Source organism: Mesoplodon densirostris, chromosome 18 (assembly GCF_025265405.1).
Source record: "Mesoplodon densirostris isolate mMesDen1 chromosome 18, mMesDen1 primary haplotype, whole genome shotgun sequence".
NCBI lineage: Eukaryota > Metazoa > Chordata > Mammalia > Artiodactyla > Ziphiidae > Mesoplodon > Mesoplodon densirostris.
In genome coordinates, this window is record NC_082678.1 from 53,556,663 (window position 1) to 53,569,500 (window position 12,838).

At 54.6% G+C, this 12,838-nt stretch overlaps 1 protein-coding gene across 2 annotated transcripts in view; it reads right to left on the minus strand.

Moving 5' to 3' along the window:
- Positions 1 to 205: 205 nt before the first annotated feature.
- ASIC2 (acid sensing ion channel subunit 2) overlaps positions 206 to 12,838 on the minus strand; it is a 997,430-nt gene continuing 984,797 nt past the window's right edge. For both annotated transcript variants that reach the window (XM_060081380.1, XM_060081379.1), the window contains exons 5-10: positions 10,501 to 10,557; positions 9,085 to 9,238; positions 6,898 to 6,989; positions 3,932 to 4,011; positions 2,234 to 2,302; positions 206 to 307 (exon numbers count right to left, since the gene is read on the minus strand). In XM_060081380.1, the coding sequence (XP_059937363.1) occupies positions 206 to 307; positions 2,234 to 2,302; positions 3,932 to 4,011; positions 6,898 to 6,989; positions 9,085 to 9,238; positions 10,501 to 10,557 (554 nt within the window). The remainder of the gene's footprint in view (positions 308 to 2,233; positions 2,303 to 3,931; positions 4,012 to 6,897; positions 6,990 to 9,084; positions 9,239 to 10,500; positions 10,558 to 12,838) is intronic.

Here is a 12,838-nt window from a genome sequence, read left to right on the forward strand (position 1 = left end):
GGTGCGCGGCAGCAGGGCCTGAGGACGCGTCGTGCCAGACGAGGCTGGAGCGAGGTTTTGACAGAGAGTTTGCTATGTGTGCACAGGGGGCTCTTGCTTCTTTCTGTCGGTCGGCAGGGGCCATCCCACCTGAGCCTGCCGTCCCCTGTTCTGGTCCTGGGCCTCAAGGTCTGTCTGGGGGCGGTGCTGGGGGGTCGGAGGGCTGTCAGCAGGCAATCTCCTCCAAGGTCCCCAGGGCTGTCTGCAGGGGCACATTCACACTGTGGCTGATGTTTTCGGAGTGGTTTGGCATCGGGTCGCAAGTGCTCTGGTGGGAAGGGGAAAGTGGGCGTTGATGCTCATTCAGCAAAAGTTCATCACGATGCCCCCGGGCAGCCCAGCCCAGGCCCTGGGAACCACGCTGCCCACTGTGGGCTCTCCCGGGGCACAGCTGCTCCGCCCCAGACATCTCACGTGCTGGCTTGCCATCTTGGAGCATGAGGCTGAAGGGGCCTCACTGCCTTTAGAATCCTCTCCATTCTCCACCTAGGCACACCCCCCCCACACACACCCGCAGAGTGGGGATGGGGCTTAGTGACTGGTTTGACCTTCTCTCTAGCGGTCCCCTGATGTGTCACCTGAAGCTACATCTGAGTGGTGTGTAGATTTGGAGCTTGGATGGCCCATCCTACCCTCGCCCTTGGGGCCTCTGTTGGGTCAGCCTGGGCTGGAGGAGGGGTGGCCTTTGGCCAAGCCTGGGGCAGGGGGTGCCAATCGCTGAGGCCAAGCAGTGGAGGCCCCCAGCCAGAACCCTGACCCCTGATCACAGCTGCCCGAAGGACCTTTAGGTTAGGCTGGCCCCAGGGAAGAGTTGTCTTGGGTCCCTGAGCAGGGTGGGGCTGAGATAGCTTTGAGTTTTCCAGGTGATTCCCAGGCTTCGGAGGGCTGGAGGCTGGGAGGGATGGGAGCAGAATTCTGTGCCAAGAATGCAGGGGGGAGATCTGATGAGGATGAGGCTCGGGGAGGGGGAGGGAGCCTGTATTTGCTCAGCGCTCATTATAAACTAGGCAAAGCTCATGGCTTTACAGGCCTGGCCTCACTTAATCTGAATGGCACCCCCTGAAGCCCCAGTGACTTAGCAGATGATCAGAAAGGGAAGTAACGAGCCCCCAGACACACACGGCTGGGAAGCGGGGACCTGGGATCCAGGCAGGTAGCTGAGTCCAGAGCCTGGCCTCCTTCCACACTGCCCTCTCCTCAACAGAAGCTGTCTTCTGTTCAAGCAGAGGCTGTAGGGACCCGAGAGAATCAAAGTGAGATTTTTAGCCTGGGAGGTGGGTAGAGAAATAGTGTCTGGAACAGACGTGGGAGCCCAAACAGGAGGAGGGGCCTGAGATCCATCTGGCATGTTATGATTTTAAGGGGGCAAGTGGCCACTGAATGGGTGGTCTCTTGGGGCCGGGGTGCTGACTTGGGGAAAGCCAGCGATACCTGCAACCTTCAGTGGAGACCGGGGTCCAGGAGCAGACTGAGTTAGGGAAGAAGGATGAGCAGCATAAGAGGTGCTGCCCACCTCTGGCTCGAGAAATGAGAGGCAGAGTAGGACAGTGGTTAGGGAGGCTTTGTGCCCAGTTCTGACACTCACCTGCAGTGTAAGCTTGGTCTCTGAGCCAACAACGGCCTCATGCACAGAATGGAGATAAAAACAGACCTTCCTCTAGGGTGACGGTCGGGTTGAAATGACGTGGAGCTCTTAAGGCACTTAGCACAGTGCCTGACACGTACCAGGCATACAATCGTTAGCAGTTCTAATGGGTATTATTGCCACTACCAAATTCACAGGGCCGCACATCCTATGTCCCCTTCAAAATGGGTAGAGTACCAGGGACATCCCTGCTTGTATTCTGCCACGCCGCAGAATAAGGGAGTGGACCTACGCAGAGCCTCTCCGGTTCTCCCAAGGCATGAGAAGAGGGGCGTGGCCTCTGGCCTGGGAGAAGCTGGATTGGTCCAGGCAGAAGCATCTCCTGGTCTCCGCTGCATCCACGGCTTACTTCTGGGCTCTGGGGTGAGTCTCAGAGAGAGGCTCAAGGCTCAGTGGGAGTGTCCTTGGATTTGGGAGCTGCAGAGTGTCACGAGCCACAGAAAGGTGTGCAACGAAGCACGGCCCACCCTCCGGCCCCCGCATCTGGGTTAACACGGCCTGTATGTGCCAGAGGAACTAACCAACCTGCAAACCCCGGGCTGTCCTTACCACATTCTCATCGTGGCTCCCTTCCTCGTCTTCTTTGCCAAGCAGGTCTAATAGCTTCTCTTTGATCAGCTGCAAGAAAGGCAGGAAGTGGGTGGTCAGGCCAGAAGAACGGAGCCAAGGTAGAGAGAGAGAGAGAGACCTCCCTCCACGTGGCTGAGCTGGGACCCCTCCCCAATCTTTGGGCTGAGATGGGATTTTGGAGCAGGTGCTAGAGCTTGGAGGGGGTCACGGGAGGGCCTGGTCTCCCGGTATGGCTGGTCCCTTGTCTGTCCTGGGGGACAGAATTACTCATCACTTTCGAGGCCTGACAACTCCACAGTTCACAAGATCGGGATACACTTGAGTTCTTAACATTTTATTCTTAGCAAGAAAGGGTAATTACTAAATATGTTCCCTGGTGCGATTCAATTTCTGTGATTTTGTATATCTTTTCACAAAAATGAGTCAACAAGGCAGAATGAAATCTGGCCATGGGACCCGGTTTGGGAACAAGGTCACCATGCTGAGAGGCAGGATGTGGCACTCTAGAGGCCCCTGGTCACCGCTGCCCGCCGGCTCCCCGCAGTGACTGCCAGCGGCCTTTGGCCATCACCAGCCCCCTCTGGGATGCAGGCCACTGCTTTGCAGACCCCGTTTGCTAGGCTGAGACTCAGGTGGTCCTGGGGACGGTGTTGGGCCTGGACTTCCCTGAGGGCTTCTGGAGTCCCTGGAGCCATCCCGGGGCTGGGGGGAGGGAGGCTGACGTGCACCCGGAGCGCTCAGTGACTGAAGTCACTGTTTGTTGTGTGAGAAGCTTTCAGAGGCTTTGTCCAGCTGCCTCCTGAGGGTGAAAGCTCCTGGACTGTTCGTGGCCAGGAGCGGCAGGGGTGCCCTTGCTCTCTGCCTGCTCAGGACTGATGAGCACTGCAGGAGTGCTCCTTCCCGAAACCTGCCTGGACCACGGAAGGTGTTGCTTGGGTGATGGGCCACCAGGAGGGCAGGGGTGTGTGTGTGTGTGTGTGCATGAGGTGTGCGTGTGGTGTATGTGTGAGCAGTGTGTGTGAGCACAGTATAACTGTGTGTGATATATGTGTGTGGAGTGTGTGGTGTATGTGTGTGCAGATGTTGCATGTGAGTGTGGTATAAGTGTGTGTGATGCATGTGAGTGGTGTGTGTGTGTGCATGTGGTGTGCGTCTGGTGTACCTGTGTATTTGTGAGTAGTACGTGAGTGTGGTATACGTGTGTGTGTGCATGTCGTATGTGAGTATGGTGTAACTGTGCGTGATGTGTGTGTATGGCACATGTGAGTGGTGTATGTGGAGTGCGTGTGGTATATGTGTGTGCATATGTGGTGTGTGAGTGTGGCATGCGGTGTGAGTGTGAGGGTGCAGACACACCCATGTCTGAAGCCCCCTGGCAGCGGGAGGGGCTCAGGGCTGTGGCCTCAGCACAGTTTCATCCTCTGCTTCTCATCCCTTCTGCTCCCTCCCTGTGAGTGCAGACAGCCCTGAGGATAGGCCTGTGGCTTCTGTCTCTCTTACATCCATCCCTCCCCCACTGCCTAGGAGGTGGTGATAGACAATATCCATGGACAGGGAGGGGGAGGCGGCCCTGGGGGAAGAGAGGCCGTGCTCTCCCCCCAGCCACGCTTTGGTTCTGGATGTCGGGGCAGGATGAGGGCACCAGGTCCTTCCCCCACGAGCGATCCCAAATCTTACCTCATAAATATAATCAAAGAGCTCTAGTATTGTAAGGATACTAGCACCAATAAACAATCCCATCTGACCACCAATATCACCTGGAGAGAGAGAGAGAAGACAAAGACTTGGCTTTCCCGACAGCGCTTCCGGAAGGGGCGAACAGACTGAGAACTCGGACACCAGGTTTTCTGAATGGGTTTCCCTTCCCGGGGGGCCTGGGCCTGGGAGCTGGGAGGCCAGGCCCTTGACGCGTCCCTCCCTCATGGCACAGCTCTGAGAGCTGGTGGGTTTGGTTTTCAGCACCCATGGGGACGGGAACTAACCTGGATGCTTTCGGGGGGGCCTGGAATAGACCTCGTGGGCTGACAGGCTTGTTCATTTCCTTTCAGAACCACATTGGTGGGGCTCAGGTTTGGCTCTGGGCTGGGAACAGACGAGGTGCGTGTGGTCCCTGGCCCGGGCGAGGACACAGTCTAGCTTGAGACGTGCGTCAGGTGCCCTGAGTGGGGGTCTCGGGAGCAGTAACACAAGAGACACCCCCAATCATGACATGGGCTTTGGGGCCACCTTGGGGCCCCTCTCACCCTTGGGATAAGGCCGTAGGAAGCATCTCCCTGTCTCCCCACCTAAAGGTAAATGTTCAGTTTGGTCTCTTTCTAGAGTAGAGGTCCTTGCCCTGGATGTTGGGCCCCACTGACCAAAGTCTTTCTAGACTGGTCTTTGGATAACCCTGCAGACTCTTGGGATACTTGTAATCAGTGTAGATGCCTGCACCTACCTGAGGCCTACACAATCAGAATCTCTGGGGTTGGGGTCTGGAGGTCAGGATTTTAAAGTGCCCGGGTGGTTCTCTGGCCCACCAAGGTTTGAGAACGGCTCTCCTGTGGGAGCTTCCAGTGGTTGGAGACCCCCTGAATTGAATGCCATCCACTGTGTGTGCACCTGGGCATTTGCAGAGGGAGAGTCCGTATTTCAGAAGTTATTATCAGATTCTCAAGGGGGTTCTGATCCCCGCCAAAGCCCCAAGCGCTTCGTTCCGGAGGCAGTGTGCTAGAGCCGGGGGCTCTGAGGTTGTGAGTTTGGAGGGGGGCCACCAGCTCGTTGTGCGGCTTTGATAAGCCCTGACCTTCTCAGGAGCTTTGCCTTCCGGGGACATTTGGTGGTGGAGGTGGTCGGGGGGGCAGTGTTGGTCGGAGGAGATGAACTGTGAAGTCCTTTCCAGCTGTGACCTCTAAGACTGGCAGCCGCTGGGCTGGGCTGGGGAGAGCGGGTGCTGTTGGGGGTGAATGTACTGGCCTCCTGGAGAGTCCAGGCTGCCCTCTTGGTCTGAGAACTTTCAGATGCCCACTCCTCCCCTGATCGTGGCTGGAGGAGCCCAACCAACCCATCCCCAGGCAAACAAGCCGTGACGACGGGGAGGCGGCCCTTCCTGGGGGGACCTGGTTTGGGGCTCAACGTGACCCCCCCTTCACTCCTCTCCTGCCCCCCCGCCCCCTCTAACATCCTCCATGGAGGCTTATCGGGGAGTGTGCACGATGCATGTGCACGTCAGGAGTGGGGTGTGTCTGTGTGCATGTGAGCGGTGTGGCGGAGCGTGGGGTATGGGCCTGGGTGCGCCGTGCGCGAACGCGTGTGGGATAGACGCAGGCGGTACGTCTGACCGCCGACAGCTTTACACAGGCGGCAAGCCACGTCTAGGGTAGCTACACGCACGCGTCCAAATGTGGCTTTGTGGGAGTGGGCACGGTGTGTCTGAGTGAGCCTGTGTGAGCGTGTGCAGGGGTGAGCACGTGAGTGTGTAGGTACGCAACTTGTGTGCATGTACGTGTCTGTAGCTGCGTGGCTCGCATGTGGGTCTGTGAGGGTGTGTTCACCGCGGGAGGCGTGCGCTGTGTGCGGCAGGGGGAGGGGAGGGACGGGCCCGATTGGTTGCCGTGGCTCACGGTTTGCGAGTGGCACTTGCTGTCTTCACGGGAGGTACAGATGGCAGCATGATTTTCACGGTGGGCTGTTCTGGGTGGGAACAAGATGCTGGGAAAACGCTCTCTCATATCTGCTGCAGGGACTGGCTACCTCTCCTGACAGATTCGGGGCTCAGGCTTTCGTCGCTGCGCGCGCGCGCGCGCGCGTGTGTGTGTGTGTGTGTGTCTGAGTGTGACTGTGAGCCTATGTAGGGGAGGGGACGGAAGGGGAGGAGGCATGTCCTTGATCTTTAGAAAATAAAGGTGGCGAGAGCCCTGCCTCCCCGCCCTCACCCAGGATGCTATTCTCACCTGATTCAGTTCACAGAGACAAGAGCTATTTTTCCTCGAAGCCACAGACACCAGATCCTTTCTTGAGAGTGAGTGGGAGTTGGGGGACGAGTCCAGAGCAGGTTTTTTTAACTGTGCACCCACAGGGGTCTTGTGAGTTTTACACTGGGCTGGGACTGTGATGAAATTAACTTCCTGCATCCATGATGCGCCCTTGGGGCCAGGGGAGCTGGCCCTAGGGTGGGGTGGCAGTCAGGTTTGTCGACTTCTGGGGATGCATGGCCCTTCTGTTGTGTTTGACAAAGGGCTCTCAGTCCAGGAGGCACCGGGCCTTCTCAGTGCAGCAAAATTGCTTTCCATTGGGGGCTCCATGGGGGACCCTCCCTGGGCCCACTGCCTGGGACCACCCACAGCTCAGCCCTCCCTCCACTTGACAGCTCTTTCTTCCTGCCATGGTCCCAGGGCTCTGACTCCAACCTGGGGGCAGAAGACCATAGAATCCCAAGAGGGTGGCGCTGGAAAGGCCCCGAGAGAGCGTCTAGCTCACCTACTTCATTGTGTTGATGGGGGAACTGAGGCCTAGACTGGGACATGAACTGGGCCTAACACCTCCAGCACGTGGAGTTCTTCCCATTCTGGGGCAGGAGCAGTGCAAAGGGAAGAGAGAGTAACCCGCCCACCGGCCCATCCCCATGAGACGTGGACATTTGTGCAACAGACACTCTGACTTACCAAGTAAGGCAGCAACTTCGTACGCCTTCTTCTGTTCAATGGTCTCATAATTGAGAGCCTCAAAAAATATATCCAGAACGAGGATGTTCTCTCTGCGGAGGAAATGTCCAGTGTCATACGTGGTGAGAACCCTCAGGATCCACGGGGATCATCTAGTACAATTTTCCCACAGACAGATGGGGAAACTGAGGCCCAGGGAAGTGAAACAACTGGCCCAAAGTTAGAGCTGGTTAGTGGCACAGCTGGGGCTTGAACCTGACATCCTGACTCCCAGTTCAGTGCTCTTCACGGCCCTGGAGGCATATATCAGCTGTCCCCTTGGCCCCTCATTGCTAACGCCCCTCTCTCTCTGCACCCTTTCCAGGAATCCTGCCTGGCCTCCAGGTCTCTGTGCTCCCAGAGGGTCTGCCTGGGCCCTTACGTGCAGGTGAGCTCAGCACTCTCTTGACAAGGCTTGCTCGCCTGCCCCCCGCTGACCTCCCCTGCCCACTCTGGAGAGGCCCCCAGTTCTTACTGGGATTGATAGCAAGCTTCTCCTAGTGGGGGCCCTACCCCGGATGGCCAAGTCAGCTGCAGGGACCAGGGAAGGTTTTTAGGGAGAAAACCCACACCTGGTTGCAGGTTTTCTGATGGAAGCACCCCGGTTCCCTTTTGCTCTTTTGGGCAGATGTGTGCATGAGACACATCTAGGCAGGAGAAGTCATTACGGCCGGCACGATGTCTGCGACAGCGGTGCCTGGCACCTCCTACAAAATTCCCTGGCTCCTTCCACGACGTGGCTCACAATGCCCTCAGTGTCCCTTGTCCTCAACCCACGGAGCAAAAGCTGTCCCAGGATGAGGTCTGGTGATGGTGTGGGCAGGAGGGACAGGCTGGGGGAGAGGAGCTCTCTCCACGCGGGGCTCACCCAGGTGCCATTCACGGTGTCACCCTCTCTTGCCTGGTTTACGGCAACTGCTTCCCACCTGGCTCCCTTCTGCCCACCTGGCTTCTGGTCCGTCCTCTATCTGCCTCCTGAAGGGTCTTCCTAAAACCGCTAAACTAATCCACGTGACATAAAATTAGCATCCAGTTCCTCCATCACTCAGGCTACATTTAAAATGCTCAGTAGCCACATGTGGCCAGTGGCCATCATGTAGGACATCACAGATAAAGAACATTTCCAGAAGGTTCTACCTAAACGGCAAGTGTGAGCCTGTCACTCGTCTGGTGGAAGTTCTTCTGTGGCTGTCTGTCCTCTTAGAATAAGTCCACCCCCTGTGTCCCACCCCTGCCCAGCTCAGCCTGCAGGATCCTCTACCTTGGACACAGTCACCTCCCCCAGCCTCCCCTTCCCCTAATCTTGTCTGCTCTTCACTGCTTTTCCCTGCTGAGCCTCTGCCTGGGACACCCTCTGCTCCTGTGTCTTTCTTTCACTTATTCTGTTAAAAGATATATATATATATATTTTGAGCATCAACTCTGTGCCAGACACTCCACAGCAGAGAACAAAACAAGAAAGGCTCCTGCCCTCAAGGAGCTTCACTTTTGTGAAGCGGGCAAGTTAATTTCAGGAAACACACACGTGAATACAGAATTACACACGGTGGTGTGTGTTATAAAGGAAAACACCAGAGTGCTTCGAGAGAAAAATGACAGGAGGGGACTAATTTAGTCGTCCAAAGAGATGACGTTTAAATGGAGACCTGCAGAATGAGGAACCAGCCAGGTGAAGAGTGAGAGGAAAAGCATTCCAGGCGGAGGGAAGAGAATGTGTGAAACCTGCCTGAAAAACTCTTCTACATCCTGTAAAAACATCTCTGGATTGACATATATACACTAATATGTATACAATGGATAACTAATAGAAAAATGCAAAAAGAAAAACATCTCTGAAGCTTTCCTTGACAGCATCCCTACACAAGGGGCGGCCAGCCACTTCTCTTATTACCTGCATCAGCCTATACAGCTTTCAGTTTTGTACTTGTCTCTCCACCAGACTCTAAGCTCCTTAAAAGCTGGGGCTGCATCTTAATCCGCTTTGTCTTCATAGTCTGAGTCTGAGCACAGAACGTGGCCAACAGCAGGTGCTCAATTAATGTCTGCCAAATAGAATTAATTGCTTACCTTGCCCTCTTCCTCGACTGCCCCCCATTTTTTCCCAGTCCGTCCTCCCCCACCTCCATCCACCATGTCCACTTAACGTACGAGATATATTTTTCCGATTTGTTAAATTTCTTCTCGAGGTACTTGGCGGACGTCTTGCTGGGGATCTTCACCATGGAGAGCTCTTTGTTGTAGCGGGTCAGGTTGCAGGGTGTCCTGCAGAGACAGTAATTACTGTCCTTTTCCGCCAGCAGACCTGGAGGGGAGAGGCAGGCAGGGCTTAGTCAGGTGGACCTCCTGGCTCAGAGCAGCCAGGTTCCCGCAGCAGAGAAGTGAGCTGGGAGGAGGCGCCATCCGGGTAAATGAGGGGTGGGGGACTGTGGAGAGAAGGAGGGCCGGGCTTTTGCTACAGGTTGATGAGGGTGTGAGCTCTCATAGAATGTGCCCACTCTTTCTCTGTTACTCTTGGTCCTGTTTTCCTTCTGCTGCCTTTACTGTTATGTCACCCTTTGTAAATCTTTGAAAAGGCACCACTTTTGGAGAATGGGCTCCAAGGGAGTCTCGGACCCCTCACCTCCCCAGGGCCTTCTTCTCTGCTCCTAGCCTCAGTTCTCATCTACAAAGGGGGCTGTTCTCCAAAGGCAAGTGTGGGAGACCCTTTTATCTGAAACTCTGGGCTCCGCGGTACTCCCTCGGGGGCTCCTTCATAGCCAACGCCCACCTGTTCTGCTCGCTGGCTTAGGACACAGAACTGACTCTTTGCATCCATTGGAAGTCACTCCTTCTCCTTCCCGCCAGCCCTCCTGGAGGCGTCTGGACGTGTGAGTCCAGAGCTGCTGCACTTAGATCCAGCAAGGGCAGCTGCTGAACAAACTTGAGTCCGGATGATTTAACTACTCTCTGCTTGTCTTGGTTATAGATCATTTCCCGGGTCCGGAAGAGGTGGGCACGTAGAGTGGGTCTAGCTTGGGGGTTGCAGCTTGTTTGTGTGATCTCCCTCACTAGAAGTTTTCCAGGGTCGGGGGGTGTGGACCAGCAAACCCCCAGCAGAAGGCAGAGGAGTAGGGGGAACGCGCCTGGCTCGACGGAGCATGCGAAGACAGGACAGCTTTGGAATAACCGCTAGAGCGTGTGCGGGGAGATATGGCTGATCTCCTTTGGGGCCCACCCGGATGCTCACTGTCCATCCTCCCTTCATCTCTGCCCGCCCCTCTGCATTCCACAGTGCTCTCTGCTCCCCCGAAACCCACTCCTTCCCTACCCCCACCTCTCTACCTCCTTTCTTTCCCTAGTCTGGTTTCCAGCCTCATCCACTTGCATCGATTCCCTCCCCCACCCCTCTCTCCTTCCTCCTCTCCATCTCCCTCTCCCGTCCCTGCAGGGACGCCACCCTTTCCAGCCTCTTTCCCCTCACCCTTCCCCACTCCCCTTCCCCCCATCTCTCTTCTGCACCCGGAAGTTCTCCAAGGTCTTGATCGCAGCCCCTCCCCCATCATTCCATCTGGCCCCGGTACTGACCTAGGGCAGGCTCTGCACACTCCTTGTGTTGCTCAGGGGTACAGAAAGGGGCATCCCCTGCAAAGAAGAAAGACAGGGGGAGGTACTCAGGCAGCAACCCCTCCCGTCCTTGGGCTGGGGGAAGGGATTGCATCCAGCTACCTTGGTACCTAGGCGGGGCGGCAATTCACCAGTGGATGGTCAGAAGGCAGCCATTGGTCAGGGCTGCCTGGGGGTAGTGGGGGAGAGGAAGACCGGGTTCTGATCTGCTCTGTGGTAACGAGACGGGTCTAGCTAACGTCTCCCAGATTGCACAATGTGGCTTACATATGTGATAGGAAAGCGTTGACAGTTAAAGTGGGGAAGCAGTGGTAAGCACCTACTAAGTCCTGGGCGTGCACTGTCCCCTTTAACCCACACAGGTACCTTCGGAAATAGGAAATACTGTATCTGCTTCACCCATGAGAGAATTGAAGCTTAAGAATCCTGTTTTCCACACCATTGTAAAGCAATTATACTCCAATAAAGATGTAAAAAAAAAAAAAAAAAAGAATCCTGTTTTCGCAGGACATCAGAGCTAGCGGTGATGGAGGTGGACTTTGAACCCAGGTCTGTCTGATCCCGAGGCTAGGGCTCTTTCCACCACACCACACTGCTGTAGGGGAGTGAGAGCTGCTTTGTTAGTCTCCTCTTTGCTGTGCCCTTAATTCCACATTATAACTGAGATGCCAGTAACAGTGTCATGGGGCGGGGGGTGGGGGGGAAATGATTAAAATCTCTCCTGCTTGCTTTGGGCTCAGGTTCCATGGGGAAACCTCACTGGCTGGTGATCCAGTCTGAGCATCAGGCAGGTAGCATTTACCAGTGCTCAATTCTCTCTGGTCTCTGTAGAAATCCAGAAACTTTTATTTTTTTTCTTTTACCAAGTGCTAAAGTTAAAGCCCACCGCGATATATTTTCCTTACCTTCTCCCTAAACATGTTTTTTTTCAAGAGCTGAAGAACTGATATGCTTCCTCCTTTCTAATAATAAAAATTTAACTGATATGTTTCCCTTTCTGCTCTGTCTTCTAGGAAGCTCAGAGGCAATTTTAAAGGTTGATAATTCTAAATTTAGACTGCTAGAGAAATTACTGATCATAATGCACTAATTTAGAATTTAGCTCTAAGGATGTTCATTTCAGCACTGGTTATAACAGAAAACAGTTGGTAATGAATGAAATGTCTGATATCAGGATTTAGCTAAATAAACAAATAAAGTATGATATAACCATGAAATTGTAGACAAGAAATACAACAGCAAAGTTCCCAGCACATAGTAGGTCTTCAGTCAACAGTACTCTCGATTCCCTCTCCCCATGTGTTAACACAATCACCACTGACGTTTGCAATTGACAAAGCTTTCTTTTTGGCCGCATTGAGGAGCTTGAGGGATCTTAGTTCCCTGACCAGGGATCGAACCCGAACCCCCTGCAGTGGAAGCCCGGAGCTCTAATCACTGGACCACCAGGGAATTCCCAACAAAGCATTTTTATCTTAGCCTAATTTTATCCTCCTAACCACGAATGATTGTGTTTTATTATTATTATTATTTTTTTTGCGGTACGCAGGCCTCTCACTGTTGTGGCCTCTCCCATTGCGGAGCACAGGCTCCGGACGCGTAGGCTCAGCGGCCATGGCTCACGGGCCCAGCCGCTCCGCGGCATGTGGGATCTTCCCAGACCGGGGCACGAACCCGTGCCCCCTGCATTGGCAGGCGGACTCTCAACCACTGCGCCACCAGGGAGGCCCTTGTGTTTTAAAGATAATGGAGGTAAGAATAGAGAGGTTTAGTAACTTGTACCAGGTCACACAGCAGTAACGTGGAGGAACCTGAGTTAGAAGCCAAGGCCACCGACTCCAGCCTCAGTCAGCCTTCCTTCCATGCTGCAGTACCAAACTCTTCCTGCCCCAATCAGCCCCCCTCCCCCCACTCCACTTCTACCTCTGAGAAGCCAACGGCCTCTAATGATGGCTACATGCCTTGTTAGACTGACAACAGAAATGTCAGTACACACGCATTCATTTGCTGGCTGATGGACTCTTGGCTAGCTTGAAAGAGTGCTAGACATTTGGATGCAAGAAGGGAAACATCTGGAGGAAAGCAATAACCATCTGGATGTTTGAACGTGTACCACACCAGGATGTAAGAATTGTAAGCATCCAGACATCTGGACACTGAACTCTAGGAGGGAAGCACAGCAAACAATTAGCAAACATATTGAACATCGGGAGGAATGTTCTCCAAACACCTGACCACTTCTGGACACCAGGATGCTGCCTTGGTTGCCAGACTGGATGTTTCCATCAGCCCTCTAAGA